Source organism: Netta rufina (assembly GCF_964035555.1).
Source record: "Netta rufina genome assembly, chromosome: 1".
NCBI classification, from domain to species: Eukaryota; Metazoa; Chordata; class Aves; order Anseriformes; family Anatidae; genus Netta; species Netta rufina.
In genome coordinates this window covers 163,622,847-163,643,489 of record NC_140123.1, presented here as the reverse complement: position 1 = coordinate 163,643,489, position 20,643 = coordinate 163,622,847, and the positions used below count along the sequence as shown (strand labels likewise).

Here is a 20,643-nt window from a genome sequence, read left to right as displayed (position 1 = left end):
TTTATTTGAAGAAAGATTTGCTGTAATATATTTGAAAATAACATTAAACATATCATGTCTAAGTCCTGGATATTTGCCTTTTTGCTTCTTCTGTAGTTTTCCCCCGGGTCCTCCATATTTTGTTTAACTGAGTTGTCTTTGCTCAGGAGATAGCATTTGTATTATTCACCTTGGAAGATAACTCCAGAATTTGTATGGTTTCTAAAATTTATCTGAATGTCTTGGGCCTACAAAATGAAACGAGAAATCTTGCAAAAACAGACTCTTTCATATCTTCCCTCCACTTCTGCTTCTGCCCTCAAACCAGAAGTGCAACAGAAATGAAGAAAATAAACTTATCTGTATTTTTTAAACCTCAGAAACTTTCAATTCAACTTTTGGATGAAATTTCATGACCAGACAGAACTCACATTTTACTGAGATGACTCACTCATTAACTCACACCATGGCATTTATATTAATAATCAGATTTAAAAAACAACTAAAGAACAGCAGACATGTAAAAGAAAACCAGCATTCACATGAATAAATAACAACTAGTGAGCAAAAGTTTTGCAGAATGCTTTTGTGTACTGGTAGCTTTCAGAGCAGAGTTACTTCTTTCACAGTTGTCAAGCACTGGTCAATATTCAAACCATAAACTTTGCTGCGTAATTTGTTATTCAAATTCATTCTTCTATGGTTTTGAACATCATGTTTGTCCAAGTAAACAATCTTAAAATAGTCAAAAAAGAGCAAGCTAGTTGTCTGCGTTTTTTCTTTGTCGACTTAAATTGACTTTGAGCAAACACACACACAAAATTAAAACACTCCAAAAATAAAACCCAACAAAACAACCTAAGTGTACATACACAGGTTATAAAATTCAACCAGGTTATGCTGTAGGGCTCGTAATATTGCCTGATGAATGTAAATTCCAGAAATAGCAGGAGAATGAAATAGCAGACAGCATGTAACCAACAGCTACAGGTTTCAGATTTTATGTAAGCAATCTTAAACTTGGACTGGCACTAATAACATACCATTACTGCTCCTGTCTGTGTCCTAATGGAAGCATTCATTGGGATGAGGATAGAAAAAATGACTGGTATTCTAAAACTGATACGTACTGAAAAGAGTATCAGTACAGTAGCAAAGCATGAAGTCAGCACGTCTGCTATTTCCTGGCCCAAGCTGCCACTCAACAAGCTTCGTCTCCATGTCTGCATTCTTTGGTGTGACTGCTGCTCTGCAGCGATACTTGGCACCACTAGACTATTCTGGTTTCTGCATCTGATACACTCAGCAAACATAGTTATAATGGCAGTGACAAGTGTTGGACCCTCTGAGCCTGAGGAAGCCCACTCCTACTACATTAAGCAGAGTTGCTTTGTTCTTTGAAATGACTGAAGTCTGTTTTTAAAGAGGAGTTGTATGGGTTTCATCCTTGACACTCCCAAGATAAAAATTATTCAGCAAATGGCTGCTGACACTACAACAATAAATTTTAACAGTCGTTAGTTTTCAGCAGCCCTTCTTTCCTCTATGCTTCAAATTATAAATTTCATATAATTCCTTGAAGATAAATAATAACTTTAACACTGAGTTGATCGACCAATTTTCTGACACGGTTCTTTTCTACTTGCTTCTGTCCCTGTACATTTCTGTTACCCATAAATCACAACAAAATCATTTTTACTACCCTCTTTAAATTGCACCTGGTTTCTGGCTTGAATCTGTCTTATATTCAATGTCTTATTATTGCATCTTGATATTAAACGTTAGATCAAAGTGCCCTCTTCATTAGAAATCTGTCACCAAAGTCCCTGTCATTCTTTTTTTTTTTTAAGCAGTGAAACATTATATCAAAAAATCTTGCCTGAGATGTAATTTTGCTCTCCAAGTGGAAAGGATTTTGCCTGCATCATCACCTGCTCATTTGAACTTACCTCACAAATCAATCAATAAATAATCAATCTGTGAGTCCCTGGGCTGGGAGCAGTTGGAAGTGTATTTTTCAAAATACACATCAAGAGTTTTGCAGCTTTGGTCAGACTCCCCTCTTGTCTCCATTTCATTTTTCCCATACATCCGTACACACCTCTTGTTTTAGCATTGTATATTTGTGCTTTTTATCCTAGTTCACATGTGCCGCCAGTTTCCAGCGCTGTTTACCTCTTGTACACAGAGAACTTTTGAAAAAAAAATCTTTTATTTTTCCTGTTGTAATCCTACCCAAGGAATTCAGTTTCATCCTTTTCTCTTACTGAAAAGTGCCCGTGAACAGTGATGGGTATAGAATGGTTCCTGCAGCCGGTGGTGTTGTACTGCTCTCATCCAGGGCTTGAGGCCAAGAGTTGCTATTTGGCCCAAACTGCTGGGCATGCGACCTCTCTAATTTGAGGCTCTTACAGGCCACCAGTATCAAATTTTAACTGTCTTAAACAATTACCAGAATACAAAGTCCTAAAAGTGGCTGTTTTATGACAGCGGTAGAGTAACACTGGGGAAGTTTCCAGAAACAATCTGAGCCAGTGGGGTAGGGAAGGACCACAAGGGAAGTGAGCGGTCCATGGCCGTCAAACCCGAGGGAAGGATTCGGATCCTTCCCTCGTGCTCAGAAACACGCAGCGGTTTGGCCCACGAACGCCAGAAGTTGCTTCTCCTCTTCGTCAAGTGTGTGGTTTGACGAACACCGCCTCACTCCCGGGGCCTCACCGGAGCAAACCCCGGAGGTTAAGCCGTCGGGGCGAGCCCGGTGCCCCTCGAGGCCGGTGTGTGCCTCGGCCCTCACCGAACCTAACCTCCGGGGCCTGAAACACAGCCAGGGAGGTTGGGCGGGGGGCAGGCGGCCGACCCGGCCCCAACGTCTCCCGCAGCCCCCGGGCCACCGCGGCGAGACCTTGGCTGGGAAGCGCGGCGCCGGGCGCGACCCCACGGCACAGCCCGGAGCCGCAAGGGGCGACCGGCTGGGGGTCAGCCCTCGCCCCCGCAGGGCCACCCCCAGCACGGGGCGCCGGGGCGGGCGCCGGAGGAGGCGGGGGCAGCGTCGGGACCTGCCCTGGGCGAGGGAACTTCTTAAAGTCCCGCCGCCGCCTCCCGGTGCCCAGAGGAGACGCGGGGCGGTGGCGGCATGGCCCGGCTCGGTGGCGGCGTGTGCTGCTGCTGCTGGGGGCTCGTCCTCCTGTGGGCGGCCGCGGGGGGCCGAGCAGGTGAGGCGGGGAGACGGCGGGGCTGCTCCGGGCCCTGGAGGTGCCGGGCAGCCGGGGGGAGCTGTCCCTTCAGCGGAGCTCGGCCCGGGGCTGTGCCGTGGCTCCGGAGGGGGCAGCGCGGCGAGAAACGGGGGGAACCGCCGGGCTCCGCGCCCCGCCTCGGGCTCCTCCCGGGCTGGCTCCGGGAGTGAGGGACCCCCGCATACACACTCTGTGACCCCTTAGAAAAAGGTGCGAGGCGGCTGCGGGGGGTCGTCGCCCCTTGGGAGAGCAGGAGCTGAGCCCCCGCAGCCCGCGGAGGGGCCCTGCGGGCCGGGGAGGGGGCTGCAGGCGACGGGCAGGGGCTGCTGGAGCACGGCCAGCCCCTGCCGGCCGGGGCAGGCGTGCCGGCGGCACCTCCTAGGTGTCAGGCTTCCTCACGTGGGCTCCCAAAACCTCGTCCCGGAATGGGCGAGGGAAGTTAAAGTGAGCTCGACGGATGGGAGAGAGCCTCGGGCTGGCAGCCGTGCTCCGCGGCGGTGCGGGATGCTCGCACGGGAGCCGCTTGGGATGTGGCTGGTGCTGGCTGGGGCTGCCGGCAGTTTGTTTTGTTAGTTTCAGAACTCGTACCTACGCATGAGCTGATGTTTTCCAACCAGAGAGACTTGTGCTACCACTACAGTAATTAATTTGCCAGGGTCTGGTTAAGGTTTAAAAATCTGACATTGTTTTCTATGGTAGAAACACCACTTCCATGCTATTTTTATGCTCTCCGGTCTTTAAAATCATATACATATATAATATATATATTAAGCCAAAGTTATAAGGCTGCAATTAAACTTCTTAATCCAATGACTGAAACTATCACAACAATTCTGAGCTTCCTTGGAATGCCATACTCTTTCTGCCTCCTGATCTTTGAGCTTTATTCTTGTAACTCCTATCAGTCCAGAGCCAAATTTGGATGCAGACAGAGTTTGGTAAATGGCACAATGGCACGTGTTGCTGATCTTTATAGTCTTCCATAGAATCTTGGCTTCTTGCTTAAAAATTGAGTTTCTGCCTGGGTTTTGAGAAACACTCTGGCTATGGACACATGCTATGGTACGTAACTGTGCTAGAAAAGAAGTGACAGGGATGTATGAAGATTTTTGTTTTTTCTAATTTCAAAGCGCATGTAATGGGTTACCCAGCACCTGGAAGGATAGGGAAAAGGATTGCTAAAGGAGGGAATTTAAGAAATGCTGAACAAGTGTGGAGTATATGAAAGCAAAGCTGCCTGTGGGGGATCAGTAAAGGTTGGTGACAGCAGCGTTCAGAGCACAATGCCCAACGGAGAATTCTGGATACCACTGGTATTGATTGCAAGGGTAGGGTTGTTGGGGAGCAAATCTCAGCAGTGGCATATCTCTCTGCTTTTAATGAATTCTGCAGCTCGTAAGGGCTGGATTCACTGCTTGTCTTCTAGGAAATTCCTAGTTAGCTTAATAATTGCCACAGAACAAGATAAAATTAGGTAGCAGCTGGTTTAACACATCCAAAGTATTACAAGCACCTCATTTTGTGGGCAATCCTATCTCGTCTTGGAGATCTGCTTTTCAAACCTTACTTGAATTGGCAAAAACTTTAATTACTGCATTAGCAGGACTGAAGGAAGGGTCAACTATGAAGCGTGCAAAGGAATTAAAAGGAAACGTAGGATATGAAGTAGTTTCAGCTAATACTTGACTGATTCCTCACATCATTGATGTACAGGTAGAAGACTATGAAGTAGTAAATTGAAATGCCTTTAGGCTACTTAATAGAATAAATTTGGCCTTCAGCATTGAACTATCAGTCTCTTTCTCCTCCCACCTTCATTCATTGTTCTTTAGTATTTTGAACTCCTTGAAGAGATTCTTCATTATACAGTTTGGAAACTGTGTTTCTGGGGAATATTCTCTGGTAAAAATTACTTCAGGGACTAAGAGTTCACTGAAGCTACTTGTGAAGGTATTGTTTTTGTTTCCTCTGTGCATGATGCACACTGGAGACCTACAGTTCTTTTGGCAAGCTTTCTGTATCAGCTGGGTTTTACCATTAAGTATACTCGTGAACACGAAAGTCATACAAGATTCAAACTCGTAAATCATCTCAGTTCGCTTATTTGAATATTGCTTCTCTCTCTCATGTAAGCACAAATCAGGGGATTAGGCTTCAAATAATGATAGGTCTGTTGGAGACAAATTGAAAAATTACTTAAATTTGAAAAGAATGAGGAAATAGGATGAATTAAGGTTAGTAGAATAGAAAATGCAAATAGCTTTGTATTCAAGCAGAACAAGAAAGCATTTAGTTATTTAATTGAAAATTACTGGGTTTCACGTTAAGTTCCTATGTGGTTTAAGCTAATCTCTAAAGAAGTCCTGAAGTACTTAACATTCATTTTGTAATGGATTCCAGTCATAACTGTGGTGTAAAATTGCAGCTGTACTTCAGGGGTATACAACCTTCCTAAGCAGAAGGATGGCTCTGAAATTTTGGTGGGAAAATAGGACAAATTCTCTCAAATTACAAAACCAAACAGAAATATCAGATCAGGTGTTTCTTGTTGTTGGCTGACCTGAAACGTTTACATAAACATCTAACGGAACAGTAGTTGTAGGACAGGCTGTACTGAAGATGGGAGGTGTGCAACTTTGCGCTAGTGTTACTGTGTTTCTGGGTTGTGCAAAACTTCTCAGTGAAATGGAAGGATCGCTTCCTTAGTGGAAAGTGTATAGGTTGAAACTAGTAAGTGCATCTTAATACCTCAATGAAAAGGCTTCACTTTTCAAAAGCCAGAGATAAAAATAAACATGTAAAATGGAAGTCGAAATTAGTAGCTGATAAATCCAGTGATTTTCCTGTTATTAGGTGACACTTGCACTTGTTCACTCTAACTTAATTTAGCTTGTTAAATGTAGCCTCAAATACATAACATGATTGACAATGTCCCCAGTGTTTCCTTCATTATTTGTCAATGGACTTACTGCTCCAAGTATGGAAAGATATGAATATTAATTCCGATGCCCAAACTTTGGGGCTGTTTTATTTTCAGGGAAAAGGAAGTTCTGTTATTTTCTCTAATTACAAGGTCAAATAGACTGTCTAGATGCATGATACGTTCTAAAAACAACTTAAAGTTGGCAAAACCATAAGGAAAAGTACCTGTAGCATATTTTCAAAAGGATATTATAGGTGTTCTTAAGGCATGTCAGATGTTATTTTTGTAGTTTTAATTTATTTTAATACGTGTAAGTGACAGTTATCAAATAATGTGTTTGGGCCATCTTGCTACATTTTTTTTTTTTGTCTGCCCATTTTGTGCTTTCACTGAAAGTTAATACTACTCTTTCATATCCTCTTCACAGCATCTTCCACCTTGTTTCATCTTGTCTCTGTCCCCTCAGTAATTGTTTTCTCAGTATTCTGTCAAGTGTGTATGTATTTCCATTCTGCATCTGCCACTGAAAGACAAGCTCTACTTTTAACATAACCTTGGCAATGCCTGTATTGAGCCAAAAAGATAGAGAAAGGACTTGTTTTTCAGTTTGAAATGCCAAGGATACCACCACTTCCTAACTACATCTGAAACTTAATTTTTCCATTATTCAGGGTATAATCTTTGCAAAATACCTCTCACATGTTGAAGAAATTCCAGCACTCTGCCAACTGTAGTCCTATTTCTGGATCCCTGTTTGGCAAAAACACAGAATCGTAGAATGGTTGGGGTTGAAAGGATAATCAAAGATCATCCAGTTCCAACCCCCACAGTTTCAGGAAAGGCTTCTCCCATTTCCTACTGCCTGCGGGAAGGAGAAGGAACACTTATGTATTTATAGGCTTATTTTGTCATTGCACTTCATCACTTCTATCCCCTGTCATGCAGCGCACTGGTGGCTGTGGTGGAGCTGCGCATTGCCAATGCTATGCAGTTCTGACTTGCTGGTTACACTGAGGGAAAGAGTGACTCCACTGACCTACCCAGTCTGCAGGGACTTTGAGTCATTCATTGCAATAAATAGTGTCTGCTTCTGCTTTTTACTCAGGTTAACCCTTCTGAGCAATACAGGTATGGAATTACCCTAAATTACCACAGTAATTTCTGCTCTTCCAAGTCCTGAGAGCAGGAAATAGGTTGAAATTTCCCAGTGTTCTCTGCTACACACTGGGAAGTCTAAATCTTCTAGAAATCATCCTTCTATCATGGATTCATGGAGACATTGCATTTGGTTCATATGTAAGGTCTTACCAATACAGTTGCCGGGATAAGAAATGTTAGGGTCTCTGCATCACCTTTCAAAAATAAATATAAAATGCCAGCATTATTCTAGATAAAGGTTCATGTTGTTGTGAGAGACACATGGGATTTTTTTGGAAGCATGCAGTTGGTTCTGAGATATCTATATTCTGCTATGTTTTTCAGTTTTGGATGGTTTTCTTGCTAAAGGTAGTTCTGCTAGTTTAGATGAACACAGATTAAAATTGTAATAGGAAATGCTTTGGTTATGTGGTAGTGGAAGTTGGTTTTAAGTGTACAGCGGTTTATAAGCTTGCAATTTTAACTGCATCTGTAGCAATATAAAAACTTATATAACCATACAGTAATTGTTATAAATTATATAAATATATATTACTTTATATGAAGTTGCTACGTCTATTTATAGGCATTTTGACACGTTAGACCAGACCTGTTAGATTGTCAGAAACTGACACAAAAATAAATGAGGTGAAATCACGAGTAGCTGCCAAAAAAAAAAAATAATAAAAAAAATCAGTAGTGGAAGATGGTGTCTTCCAGCATTGTTTTTGTGCCTGCCACATGTACAGCACATACCTCATTGCTGTTCCTCTAAAGGCCTCTGCCTTTGTTGCAAATCATTGTGTATTTTCATGGTGTTATTTCTCTCACATCCTCTTCCAGTCCTGATTTTCTGCAGTTTAAATTCTTTGTGTACAGAATTCAGGGTCAGGGCAAACTCCAAGGGTAATTTTGAAGTTTGTTCTGCCTTCTGAAAACAGCTCTGAGTCTTCATGCTGTGGCAGACAATGAAACAAAGAAACAAGCCTCCCGTGTTACAGTACGTCTGTTCAGGGTACGTCTGTCTCTGATGCCAGTGCAACACAGACTGAACAGTATTTTTATTTTTTTTAAAAAGAAAACAACAGCTATTTTGCTTTAGGCAGAAGTTTTCTTTGGCATGCCTACCTAGTCTGTGGGCAATGATAAAAACACCTACCTGCCCTGATTCCTCTTGACTGCTTGTGTACCCCCCCACTTATGGAGAGCATCTTTCTCTTCCCCTGTTTTGTCCTTGTTCTTTCTACCTGTTCCTCATATGTCTGTACCTGTCTTTTCTTCTCTACTATGCAGCAGGCTGCTTTGCTTGGAGTCAGCTTTGCCCTTTACTGCTGGACGGGCTCTTTGTGCTCTGTGCTGTGACCCCCTGCACCACTTGTTCACAGGACCTTACTTTCCCTGTCCTCTGTGCTCTTATGAGTTTTAGCTTTTAAGATGGCCTTTGTCTGTTTCCAGTGATAAGCCACATCATCTTGCTTTCCTTTTTGTGGAGTTTTCAGTGTGAGCAATTCCCATGTTTACACTTAAACTAAATCAGGGATTACCTCATGTATTACTAAAAATTACTAAAAAATAGTTAAGAAGGCAACAGAAAAGTGAGGTTATTGCAGCAGCCTGAAGAGGTTTCTAAGGTCTGTCATGTCTCAGTCCTTTAAATAGACTCAGTACCTGGCAGATAATAAAACATGTTTTTAAACACTGTGTTCCAAGTCCCTGAAATGACTTCATCTCTAAATAGACTCATGTAAGAACTCTTCTTCATAGAAGGGGGTGAGAGAGAAGAGAAGGCCCCAGGGAGACCTTACAGCGGCCTTCTACTACCTAAAAGCAGCCTACAGGAAAGCTGGGGAGGGATTTGACTCAGGGAGTGCAGTGATAGGACAAGGGGGGAGTGGTTTTAAACTAAAGGAGAGTAGGTTTAGGTTAGATGTAAGGAAGAAATTCTTCACAATGAGGGCGGTGAGGCCCTGGCACAGGTTGCACAGAGAAGCTGTGGATGCCCCATCCCTGGAGATGTTCAAGGCCAGGCTGGATGGGGCTTTGGGCAACCTGGTCTGGTGGGAGGTGTCTCTGCCCATGGCAGGGGCTTGGAACTGGGTGGTCTTTATGGTCCCTTCCAACCCAAAGCATTCTGTGATTCTATGATTAGAGGTTTTTCTGAAAGCTGTTAATTCTTGCTCTTAATTCTTCAGTTCACTGGGATTAAAACCCAAATCATTAAGAATGTTTGCTAAACAGCAGCCCTGGTAGATCTCTGGAAGAGTCTAATGACGTTCTTTTTTGTTCCTTTACCACTTGGTATTGATTCTATTCCAGTTGGGGGATAGGTATTATGTGCCATAGAAAGGTTTGCATACCTGTGTGCTTTGCGTGTTCAGTCTGTGATCCACTAAGTTCTAGTGCTTCTGTTGGGCAATACCATCTCCAGGATCAGCTGTCCAGAAAGCTTAAAAAAACAACAACAACTAGTCTCCTGAATCTCTAAGCAGAAAATTAAGTTGGTAGTAGCTATAATCATTAGTAATTGGTCAGGCATGCCATCTTTTAAAATTGCTTTCAGTGAGATTCATCCAGGGTTTCTTCTGGGCCAGGTAAGGAAATACTTTTTTGAATTTTATGTAAGACTCAGCTATGGTGGAACTTTAGACTGAAAGAGTCGTAGATAATTTCCAAAAGAGTAACATGAGAATATTTAACTGTAAACTTTTTTGGTAAAACTCTAGTTGGTTCTCATACCACTTCTCAGTATGTTAACATCGGTATTTCTTTCCGTGGTGGAATCAAATGTGTTGGAAAGTTACCAAATTTAACTTTTTTAAATTGCCAAAATATTGTCATAGCATTTCACTATTGGGGAGGAAATACCTACGCATTCTTCCCTTGTTTTAATCTTGCTTTGCAGTAACTACTTTGGTAGTTCTCAGTCTACAGAGACTGAGTGAGACTTCCAAAAGGGTGGTCGACCAACCCATTCTGCTCTATTGCATAAATCTTAATGTGGCTGTTCAATAATATCTGCCTGGGCTCTTTGAGACCTGAGTTAGAGCTACCAGGCTTAAAGTGAAACCTGTGCTTGTTGCAACTACTTCTCCAACCCCTGTAACAGTGCTCCTGTTGGCAGGCACTGTAACAGTCATCAGTGTCTAAGTAAAATGAAGTTCCTATGGTACTTGTTGCTTTTCAGGTTTATTGCAACACTAATTTCCCTTGTCTTTGTTTTTGTTTCCCTTGCCTTCTTTCTTCTTGGCCATAGAAATCCGTTACGCAACTGTGTACTGGAATAAAGCTCAAAAAACACTGCAGGTCAGGAATATACTGGACAGGAACGGAGATGCCTATGGCTTCTACAACAACACTATACAGACTACAGGTTGGGGAGTTCTGGAGATCAGAGCAGGCTATGGCCGTAAGACCTTAAGCAATGAAGACATCATGTATGCAGCTGGCTTTTTGGAAGGCTATCTCACAGCTCCGTAAGTACCTCAGGAAGCAACTCAATTTATGACACTTCCAGTGGATTTCTGTGAGTGTGTTTATTTTTCTTTTCCCTTCATTCCTATCCACTTAAACCATACACTTTTGTGGTTGTGTGCTGTTCTTTTAATTCGTAACAAGTATGAGATACAGCATCTTCTTTACAGTATCAAGATGTGGTTTCTGCCTTGTGTTGTCTTCTCATCCTGCAGGCTGTCTTCTCACCTTTGTGAGAACAATGAGTACTGCATCAATATTTCTGGTTAAGTAATGTAATCACGGAATAGCATATGTGTAATGATGTGAGTAAGCCTTGTGTTGTAATTACAAAAGGGGTAGCAGAAAGAATAGTTATTTTCCCAGCCTGGAGGTAGGTGACTGACCAATAGATGAGAGAATTGAGAGCAGATCAGTCAGGGAGAGGCAAAGGCTGCAGGGCTTCCTTAAGGGGCTTTTTCAGCAAGTGCTGTCAAGAAACTACTGGGGAGAACAGATGCTGAAGCTTCATAACATGGGGCGTTTTATCTCTCCTGGACAAAATTTTTTTGAAAAAAAAAAAAAAAAAAAAAAGAGGCTGATACACTGAAAGGCCAGGAGGTAGACTGGTATATGTCTAGAAGGGTCACTATACTCCTGAAAGCCCTGTGGAAAATGAATGAGGGACTGAAACACTCCCACAATGCAAATCTGTGAAAACTGACTGTTTTGTGCATGTTATGAATCGAGACAAGCTTTTCCTGTTCTTTTTAAGTTCTTTCCGTTACTAAGCAGGAAGGCAGAATTGGTGGGATATAGCTGGTGATATGACTAAGCACATGACATGTGGATTGTTGGAAAAGGCTCTATTTCTCCTCTATGAACTTAAGAATTTTTCTTTTACTAAGTTCTGTTGTGTGCCTGGGGAACAGTTGAGAGATGCTTATGATGGATGCTGTGACAGGAATTTGCCTTCACCATCCTTTCTTCCAGAACACTGAAATACCTATAAGCTGCATTGAACAGTCCAGCAAGGGAAAGTTTTCTGTCAAACAATTGACAAGTATGGCTTCTGGACCAGATGATATCAATTTAATGAATAGTAAGGCATTTTAAGATCAGTTAAGATTTAAGGATAGTTTACTGATTGTATCATATATTAATTTGACTCTAGTAGATTTTACTGGAGAGGTAGCTAGGTCTCTGGACAAGATTTTTACAGTATGACAGAAATGCAATACAGCATAATTTGTTGATCAAGAAAACACTTTGGGGGAGGGGGAAGGGGAAACTTAGAGTTCTGAGTGCACAGCCTTTATCCCAGGCAGGAAAGAGAATGAAGTACATGAGAGATCTGGATACGTGTTTTTAGATTATTTGCATGAGAGGTTATTGCTATGGACTACTTAGTCAGTTTTTGTAAACTACATATGGCATTAAATGAGAATATTGTTGCAGAATCACAGAATGGCTGAGGTTGGAAGGGACCTCTGAAGATCATCTACTTCAATCCCACTGCCGAGCAGGGATCACCTAGAGCACATTGCACAGGATGGTATCCAGGCGGGTTTTGAATACCTCCAGAGAAGGAGACTCCACAACCTCTCTGGGCAACCTGTGCCAGTGCTTTGTCACCATCACAGTCAAAAAGTGCCCCCTCATTTCAGCTGGAATTTCCTGTGCTTCAGTTTGTACCCGTTGCCTCTTGTCCTGTTGGTGGGCACAACTGAAAAGAGGCTGGCTCCATCCTCTCGACACCCTACCCTCAGATATTTATATACTTCAATTAGATCTCCCCTCAGTCTTCCAAGTTTCCTTACAACTGGGTGTTACTTGACAGATTTTTATTCAGTGTCTTTGTGTACACATCTGTAAGTGATTAAACTTAAGTTTTGTCATAGTACGTAGACAGCCCAATCCACACTAAGACTAATCAGATGACAAATCATATTTTAAAAAACACACTTCTGGTCTACTAGTGCCTCCATAGTAGATACGTAAGTCTTCCTTGCTGACTTTTTAAACAATCTTAACTATATACCCATTCCTTTAAACATAGCTTGAATGTGAAATAGTGTCTGACATTATCTGATGTCTTAGTCTATGCTTAGGTTTAGGAGGGGGGATTTTCTTCCTCCTTCCCCTCCCTTCCCCAGCCATTGCTACTGCAGGGCTATCAACTCTGCCACTAAATGGCCCATCATAGAGAGTTAGATGTAGCAGAAATAATAACAAACAGAGGTCTCAAAGTCTTCAGAAAAGAGTTTAAGGGTTTCTGTCAAGGAAGAGGTTGGAGAAGTATGTTTTGAGACTTGGGCTTTTAAGTGAAGTGGGGAACTTAACTGAACTTGTTTTAAAGGAGTTGAAGTGTGAAGTTGAAGGGTTAAGATGCAAAACCAGAAGTAGCCAAAGCCTTGATTTTCTCAAAAAGGTCTCCTCAGAAAACATATTGAGAAATTCTCTGACAGTGCAAAGCCTGAAAATGCTTCCCATCTCTAAAATGACTATCATATATTATATGTACCATCTGTTTTTTTGGCTGTCTTTGCCCCATTGTACCATGGAAAATGCAGTGGAAATATATTTCTCACAGAGGTTATGAATATAAGCATTTTCTGTCTTGTGAAGCTATTTTGGATAAAAGGACTTCTCTTTGAAGCTAAGAATATCTATTGAAAATGCTCCAGCTAAGGAGCGAAAATGAATCCTCTGACCCTTGAGAAGACAGAGGACCTATTACTTCAGCTTTTAGGTGTACAATCTTGGTGTTTTTATTCAGTAAACTGCAAGTCAATAAAGTTCTCTTACACAGTGGATTTGACACTTTTTGAAGCACAGAGAAGCAAACTCACTAAGTCTGCACATGTTAAAAGATTACCCTCAGAATTCCGTTTCTCTTTTATCCTGTCTGGAGGGTCACAGAATCCTAACTCACATGCAGGAAGATTTTTTTCTTTGGGGTGTTTACACAATTCTCCTGCAGTGAAACAGGTAACCAGCATCTCTCAGACTGTAAACCTGTTGCTATCAGACAGCCTGGCGGCTTGTCTCCAGGGAAGCTCTCTAGCACTGTCATGACTTCCCATATGAGAAGGAGTCTCTAAACACTCTCATTCTGCCTTTGCACACATCAATGCACACAGTAGCTGCACGCAGCTCGACCTTCCTTTTTAGGGACTCATCTGTCCTGGTAACAGCAAGGAAGAGTGTAACGACATGTTTGATGGTGTTCTAGACTTTATTTGCATCAACAACCACTTAACTACCAGAGTGATGAGGCTTATGTTGCTTGTCTGTATGAGCACTGCCACCATAAGTGGCTCTGGTACAGCTGTCCAAGGTGAATACACTAGGTATGTGTGGTAATTGAGGTGTCCTCCAGTACATTGTTACCTTAACCTGGACAACTCCAAGGTCTCCAGCTGTCTCTCATCCATTTGTGGCAATGCCATTTGTGGTCATGACTCTATGAAGCCGAAATGACCCAAGGTATCTCTTTGTAGAAACCCTGAAGTCCTGGGAGTGCTCTGGTCTCACGTGTTGTGTTAATGGGAAGGATACATTCCTTCGTATAATCCCAGTTTGAAGTGCAGGTTCCTGCAGAAGCTGTCAGGTGAGCAGTAGCTCCGGATTGACAGTGCCTGCAACTTGGAGACCTTCAGGAATTCTCAGCTAGCTCAGTTCTTTCATTGCACCTAGGGTGTGAATTAAGGTTTCTAGACACAGCCAAGCCTTTGATGGTATGCATAAGAATGTCAAAATCTTTCTTAAGAGCTTATGTTTTGTCCTTTGTAGGAACCCAAGCAGAATATAAGATAAATGGATTAAAAAAAAAAAAATATATATATATATATCAAAACGGGACATGCTGGGACTGTCTTATCTCAGATTGCTGGGGAAGAATGTATGTCTGCTATAGTTTTTTTAGGTTCGTGGTATAAAAAGCAATATCTAAGCAAGTCAGATCCATCTACCAGTGATGACAGAAACAGGCATTTTCTAGAGCACAATTCATCTTTCTAGTGTAGGTACCTGATTCAGATAACAGCTGTCTGTTTTGAAGACACTTAGGGGGAGGATAAATCTAATTTGAGTATCTAGAGAGCCAGACATTTGTTTTTATCCCCAGTCTTTGGCCTCTTTGTAAGGTCCAATCCTAACATCCAGCCAAAGCTGTTAGCTCTGGTTTTCTTGGGTTATGAATTCTCTTCCCCCATTACAAGCAGTGTTACTGAGGCCTCACTGTACTCGGGCAACAGCAGAACACATCCAGATCAGTGACGTGAAGCACATACTTTTAGTCAGTCCCAACTGGGACGTGCTTGGTGCCTTAGAGCAGTATTTAAATTTGAAGCAACATTAATTGTACTCTTTTCTGATACAACCTCAGCTGACCCGAGTCCTGTCATCTTCCTCTCTAATTTGAAGAACATAGCTGTGCTTTGCTGTTTTTAGACTTTGAATTCTTGTCCCAGTATTGTAATTGCCTTGTTTTTGTTGTTAGATACAGTTGCAAAGCACTACCTTACTATAATGATCCAATTTACTTTGGAGGATAATACCTATACCTTACAAAATATGCAAGCCATGTACATGGAAACGTTAAAGGGAAAAAAAAGTCACAGGGAATTTAGGAGGAAAAAATCTTGGGCATTAAAAGATTAATCAGTCAATCCCAGGAATTGTCTGGCTTCTGTTAGTATATGCAAGAGGGAAGCCCATTAAAGAAGCTGCTTTCAGTTCCCTGATTTTGAACCAATCCACTCTCTACTCCGGTTATCTCTGCTTAAAGATGATACAAGTATAAAATCTGCCTTGTGTTGCATACCTTTCAAGTGCACCAAATGAAGAGAGTATGGCTGACAGTTTGTCGTGGTTCCGCTCGAGTGGGCAGCCGAGCTCCACCACAGCCGCTCTCTCACTCCCCCTCCTCAAAGAGGAATGGGGAGAAAATATGTGAAAAGGGCTCAAGGGTTGAGATAAGGATGAGAAAATCACGCAATAATTATTGTAACGGGCAAAACAGACTCGGCATAAGGAGATAGTAAGATTTATTGCCTATTACTAACAAGCGAGAGAAGTGAGAAAACAAAGGAAAAAAAAAAACAAAAGCACCTTCCCCCCATCCACCCTCTTCCACCCTCCTCCCCCCGAGCGGCACAGGGGAACAGGGGAATGGGGGTTATGGTCAGTTTACAGCACTTCTTCTCTGCCGCTCCTTCTCGGTCACTCTCGTCCCCTGTGCTGTGGGGTCCCACCCACGGGATGCAGTCCTTGATGAACTGATCCGGCGTGGGCTTCCCACAGGCAGCAGCTCTTCCAGAACTGCTCCAGATATGGGACCGTACCACGGGGTCCATCCCTCAGGAGAAAACTGCTCCAACCTGGCTCCCCTACGGGCAGCAGCTCCTGCCAGATCACCTGCTCCTGCGTGGGCTCCTCTCCACGGGCTACAGGTCCGGCCCGGAATCTGCTCTGGCAGGGGTCTTCCACAGGCGGCAGCCTCTGTCGGTGCAGGGCCACCTGCTCCACCGTGGTCTCCTCCACGGGCTGCAGCGTGGAACCCTGCTCCACCGTGGTACTCCATGGGCTGCAGGGGGACATCCTGCTTCACCATGGTCCTCACCACAGGCCGCAGGGGACTTCTGCTCCGGCGCCTGGAGCACTTCTCCCCCTCCCTCTATACTGACCTTGGCACCTGCAAGGCTGTTCTCTCACTCCCTTGACTCTCCCGGCTGCTGTGTGGCGCAGCGTTTTTTTCCCTGTCTTAAATATGCTCTCACAGAGACGCAAAACAACATCGCTTATTGGCTCGGATCTGGAAAACAATGGGGCCCTTCCCAAACATGGGGCAGCTTCTAGATCTTTCTCACAGAAACCACCCCTATGGCTCCCTGCTACCAAAACCTTGCCACGTAAACCCACTACACAGTTGAACCTAGAAGTCTGATCAGAGTAGTATCCTGGCTGTTTTTATTCTCTTAATCTGGTTCTTGTCCCTGAAAGACCATCTGCCAGATGGACTGTCTTCTGCTATTCCCTCCCCATTTCTAGTGCCATCAGAACTCTGTCTTGTAGTATGGCATAAATTATGCTATAATTTCCTTCCTAAAATTACTTAAAATTCTTATTTGCCAAATTTGTTGTGACTGCAGGGGTGCAGAATGTTGATCAGTTTCTTCAACTTTGTCTACTTCAAGAAATAGGTTATGATCATTGCATGTAGTCTTGTGTTAAATGGGAGAACAGCTAACTGTAGAACTAAAATTGGTACTGTAGCTAGAGTTTCCTGAAAGGTGTGATGGTGTGAAGCTACTGAGCACTCCCCTCTCTTGCCCGAACTCCCCAGATCCAACCCCTCTCACTTATATCTGCCCAGGCACTGATCAAGCACTTTCATGTTGATTCACTTACTAACATAGCAGAAAGTTGCATTTGTATACTACCTCTCTTGCTTAAACAAGCATAAAAACCTAATTCAAGCTACAAACTGCCAGAAAAATAATTTACATTTTTTTACTATTTACATTTTTTTGTTGGGTTAGGGTTTTGCTTGAATGTATGCAGACCAATTAGACTGGGTAGCCAGAGGGTTACCAGAGCTGACATAAGAAACAGCAGGGTCATGCAATCAAGTTGTGCTTAAACAGCTGAGGTTGGGGCAGGGGACAAAAAGAGAAGGAAGAAGGTCAGTGGATCAGAATCTCTAATCATCAGCAAACCATTCAGTCATCTCTGGGTGCATTCTCTAATTATACTCTGAAAGAAACTGGGGAGAAAGAGCATTCCTCCCAGAGGAAGTTGCCCTTGTTTAATAGAGGGAATCCTGTCCTGCTAGCATGCTCTTTCCTTGAGGCTGGCATTTGCTTCTTAGTTTGGCTTTCTTTCCCTCAGAACTTGGTAGGAGATAATTCTACTTATGACTGATCTAGTTCTACCTACTCGAGAGTTCAGCAAAATAATTTTCTGCTGAATTCCACCTAGAACTAAATATTCCTCCCCCTGTGTTTTTTGTTTTTTTTTTTGACTCTGTAGCTGAAAAAGTGTTGGCTCAGTTTGAACTTGAAAATTAAGAAATGTTGATGGGAGGAAAAATTAATGGACTGAGAAAATTCAAAAGCTCAGTGAATCAGATGCATGAATTATATTTGACCTAAAATTGAAGGGCGATGATAACTTTTGGGCTCCTGAGCAATTTTTGTCAGTTAATTTTGTTATGAAACGTAAAGTGCTTTACTTCAATACAAACAAGCGAACCAGTCAACTAAAACAAACAGAAACTCAACCTTTTGTTCCTTCTAGTTAATGGTGATGAAACAGCTAACTGAACTCAGCTTGGAGGTGGGAGGCTTGGGGGGTGTGGGGGTGAAACAATGTTGGTTTCCATGCAGCTGAATCTGTTTAGGGCTGTCATGAGTCTGTGGGAATGCATAGGATTAACATACACCTTAGAGGCTTTTAGCTTATGTAAGAAAGGATCATGGTCAGTGGTAAGCGAAAACTCCGCTAGATACCAGGCTAAAATTCTCTCACTACTCAATCAGCAAATATTCTCATCTCCATGCTCTCTTGGTTCCAAATTGAATAGCTCTCCAGTAAACCGTTTCTGTTATGCTTTAAATTAATGTGCTAGAATTTTGAAGATGGTTCTGATCTTCAGAGATTTCCTGAATGTGAAGTTTTGCTATGAAATTGTACCATCTCACTTTTGCTTCTTTTTCCATTGTAGAGCAGTTTGAGCGAGCATTCGCAAGGACTTTTATTTTGACTTAAATTTAAACAATATACTTGTTTTAACTTTGCTATTTGACATGCCTTAAAGATACGATACCATTTCATGATTAGAAAAATGTGACTTTGTGGTGCATGGCTCTCAGTATCTGCTGACAAATGGGATGGTGAGGAAGAAGGGAAGGTGCAAAAAAGTGATTTCTACTACCTTTTTTCTTTCAGGCATATGTATGACCATGCTGCAAATATGTATCCACAGTTAATTAAGAATCCCACCGTTCGAAGTGGAGTCCAGAATTTCATGGCGTATGTATTTAGTTCTTAGAAAATAAATTCTTCAAGACTTATGATTGATGTATATAAGGATATTTCAATTTTATTCTCTCATAGGTGAAAGAAAATATATGTTTACTTTTCCACTGACTGCATGGCATTAGTGTGTGTGAGGAAAAATTCTGAACTTGTTAAGAAGGTCATATATCCTTCCCCAATTCTGATTCTTTCAAAGAAATATTTAAAGATATTACTGCAAGTGGGTGTGGATAACACCAATGAATTATGAAGTTTATTCTAGTGAAAATCCTTTTCTAAAAACTGGTATTTTGAATGTTACACTGAACAGTGTGGTCTCTTGGCATCTTAGTCTTTTTAACACACTCTTTCATTCCACTGTTAGAATTTTGTTTACTATACCACTGATATGAATTCTGTTCTAATCACAAAAGTCCTGAATCCTTTTTTTTCTTCAGCGGTATAAATCAACAGTAATTCTGCTCAAATATTGCAGCTACGCTGTTGGGGAGCTACAGGTGGGAGAACCGGGACAGGTACTAGGAGACTCAGCTGTATTTAGCACTTACATTAGTCTCCTTAGACTTGTATTTTCTTCCATTATGAATACTTCTGTGAAGCTTTGGTCATGTCTGCAGACTAATTTTTACATCTTACCTTGTTTTGTTTCCTGAAGCAAGGGGGCTACATATCTGACTAATTCTGTTTATTGCATTTGTATCTAGTTTGTTTTTAGTGTATCAAAACAGATTAGAAAAAAAAACTCTTAGCACTCTCTTCCTATCATTGTATCCTTCAGCATTGCTGTCCTTTCTGTGAGAAAGATGAGGTAGCTATCATATCTGTTTTTTGTGTTGTTTTCCTCAGTATAACTCATAACAGCGGCTGTATTCCCCAAGATGCATTGTTGTGATGGAGGGGGCAATAGTAGGTGGCCTTGTATATTTTTTTTTGTTCTAATGCCAGTATTCTGGACTCCTGCTGTGTTGCTTTATTTTATAGCAGTCTCAATATGGGCTACTGTGTTGTGTTGAAAGCCATAGCTGTGAATGCTCTGATCATGTTCCTGTTTCCTCTGACATAAGTCTTGTATCTTTTTACTTTCAGGTAGATAAATATGGCTGGTTTTATCAGCCATATACTGCTGGAAGAGTTTGTTTCCTTGCCAGATTCATTCACTCCTTTTTTTCTTTTTTTTTCTTCTTTTTTTTTTTTTTTTTCTTGCTGTACATAATGCCAGATAGATTACAGTCTCTGGTCCTGTGTTTATCTGGTCTTGACTTACTCTAAAAATTCAGGTTCCTCGTTGTGTGCAGCAAAGGAGGGAACTCTACGAGTTCCTTCTAATGTTGACTGCTCTTGCCCTTGGGTCTGTTCAGCTTCTGTTTTGTGCTGTAAACCTGGGTTGTTCGACTAGTAACCTCTTGGTTGGATTTGGCACATAGAATTATTGTTTGGCCTCCCACCTTTTCCTCAGAGGAGAATAGCAGTGGTTCTTAAGCAAAGTTTTAGCACTGCCAGCAGAAAGCCTTGGTTGCACTTGTACCTAGGGGAGAGAAGTAAGGACTTTAAAAGTCAGTCTATTTTATAGAGTAGGCATTTAAAAGGAAATAGGTCAGGTGAACAATCAAATGCTTGTTTCTCTTTACTGACTATAAGGGGATGCTAGATCTGCTATAGGTGGGTCTCCCACAGAGGCAGAGTCCATCTCTTTGGTGCTGAAACAATGTATGGAGGTAGAGGCACACGGTTGTAGGGTACATTGCATGGATCTGAATATTTGCACCCAGAGTATACAACCTTCATCCATGTCTACTGGATTTCCAGAACATGATTTACCTCAAAACACTAGGAGGGTTTTGATCATCTTGGTCATAATGCAGGCCAACATTTGCCCCT

General features: G+C 42.1%; 1 protein-coding gene across 1 annotated transcript in view; it reads left to right on the top strand.

Annotated features, from left to right (window-relative positions):
- The first annotated feature begins 3,062 nt into the window (after positions 1 to 3,062).
- The window catches only part of PLBD1 (phospholipase B domain containing 1), a 38,589-nt gene continuing 21,008 nt past the window's right edge, over positions 3,063 to 20,643 (top strand). The window contains exons 1-3 of the mRNA XM_084296981.1: positions 3,063 to 3,191; positions 10,526 to 10,745; positions 18,676 to 18,759. Coding sequence (XP_084153107.1) covers positions 3,113 to 3,191; positions 10,526 to 10,745; positions 18,676 to 18,759 — 383 coding nt within the window. The 5' untranslated portion in view covers positions 3,063 to 3,112. The remainder of the gene's footprint in view (positions 3,192 to 10,525; positions 10,746 to 18,675; positions 18,760 to 20,643) is intronic.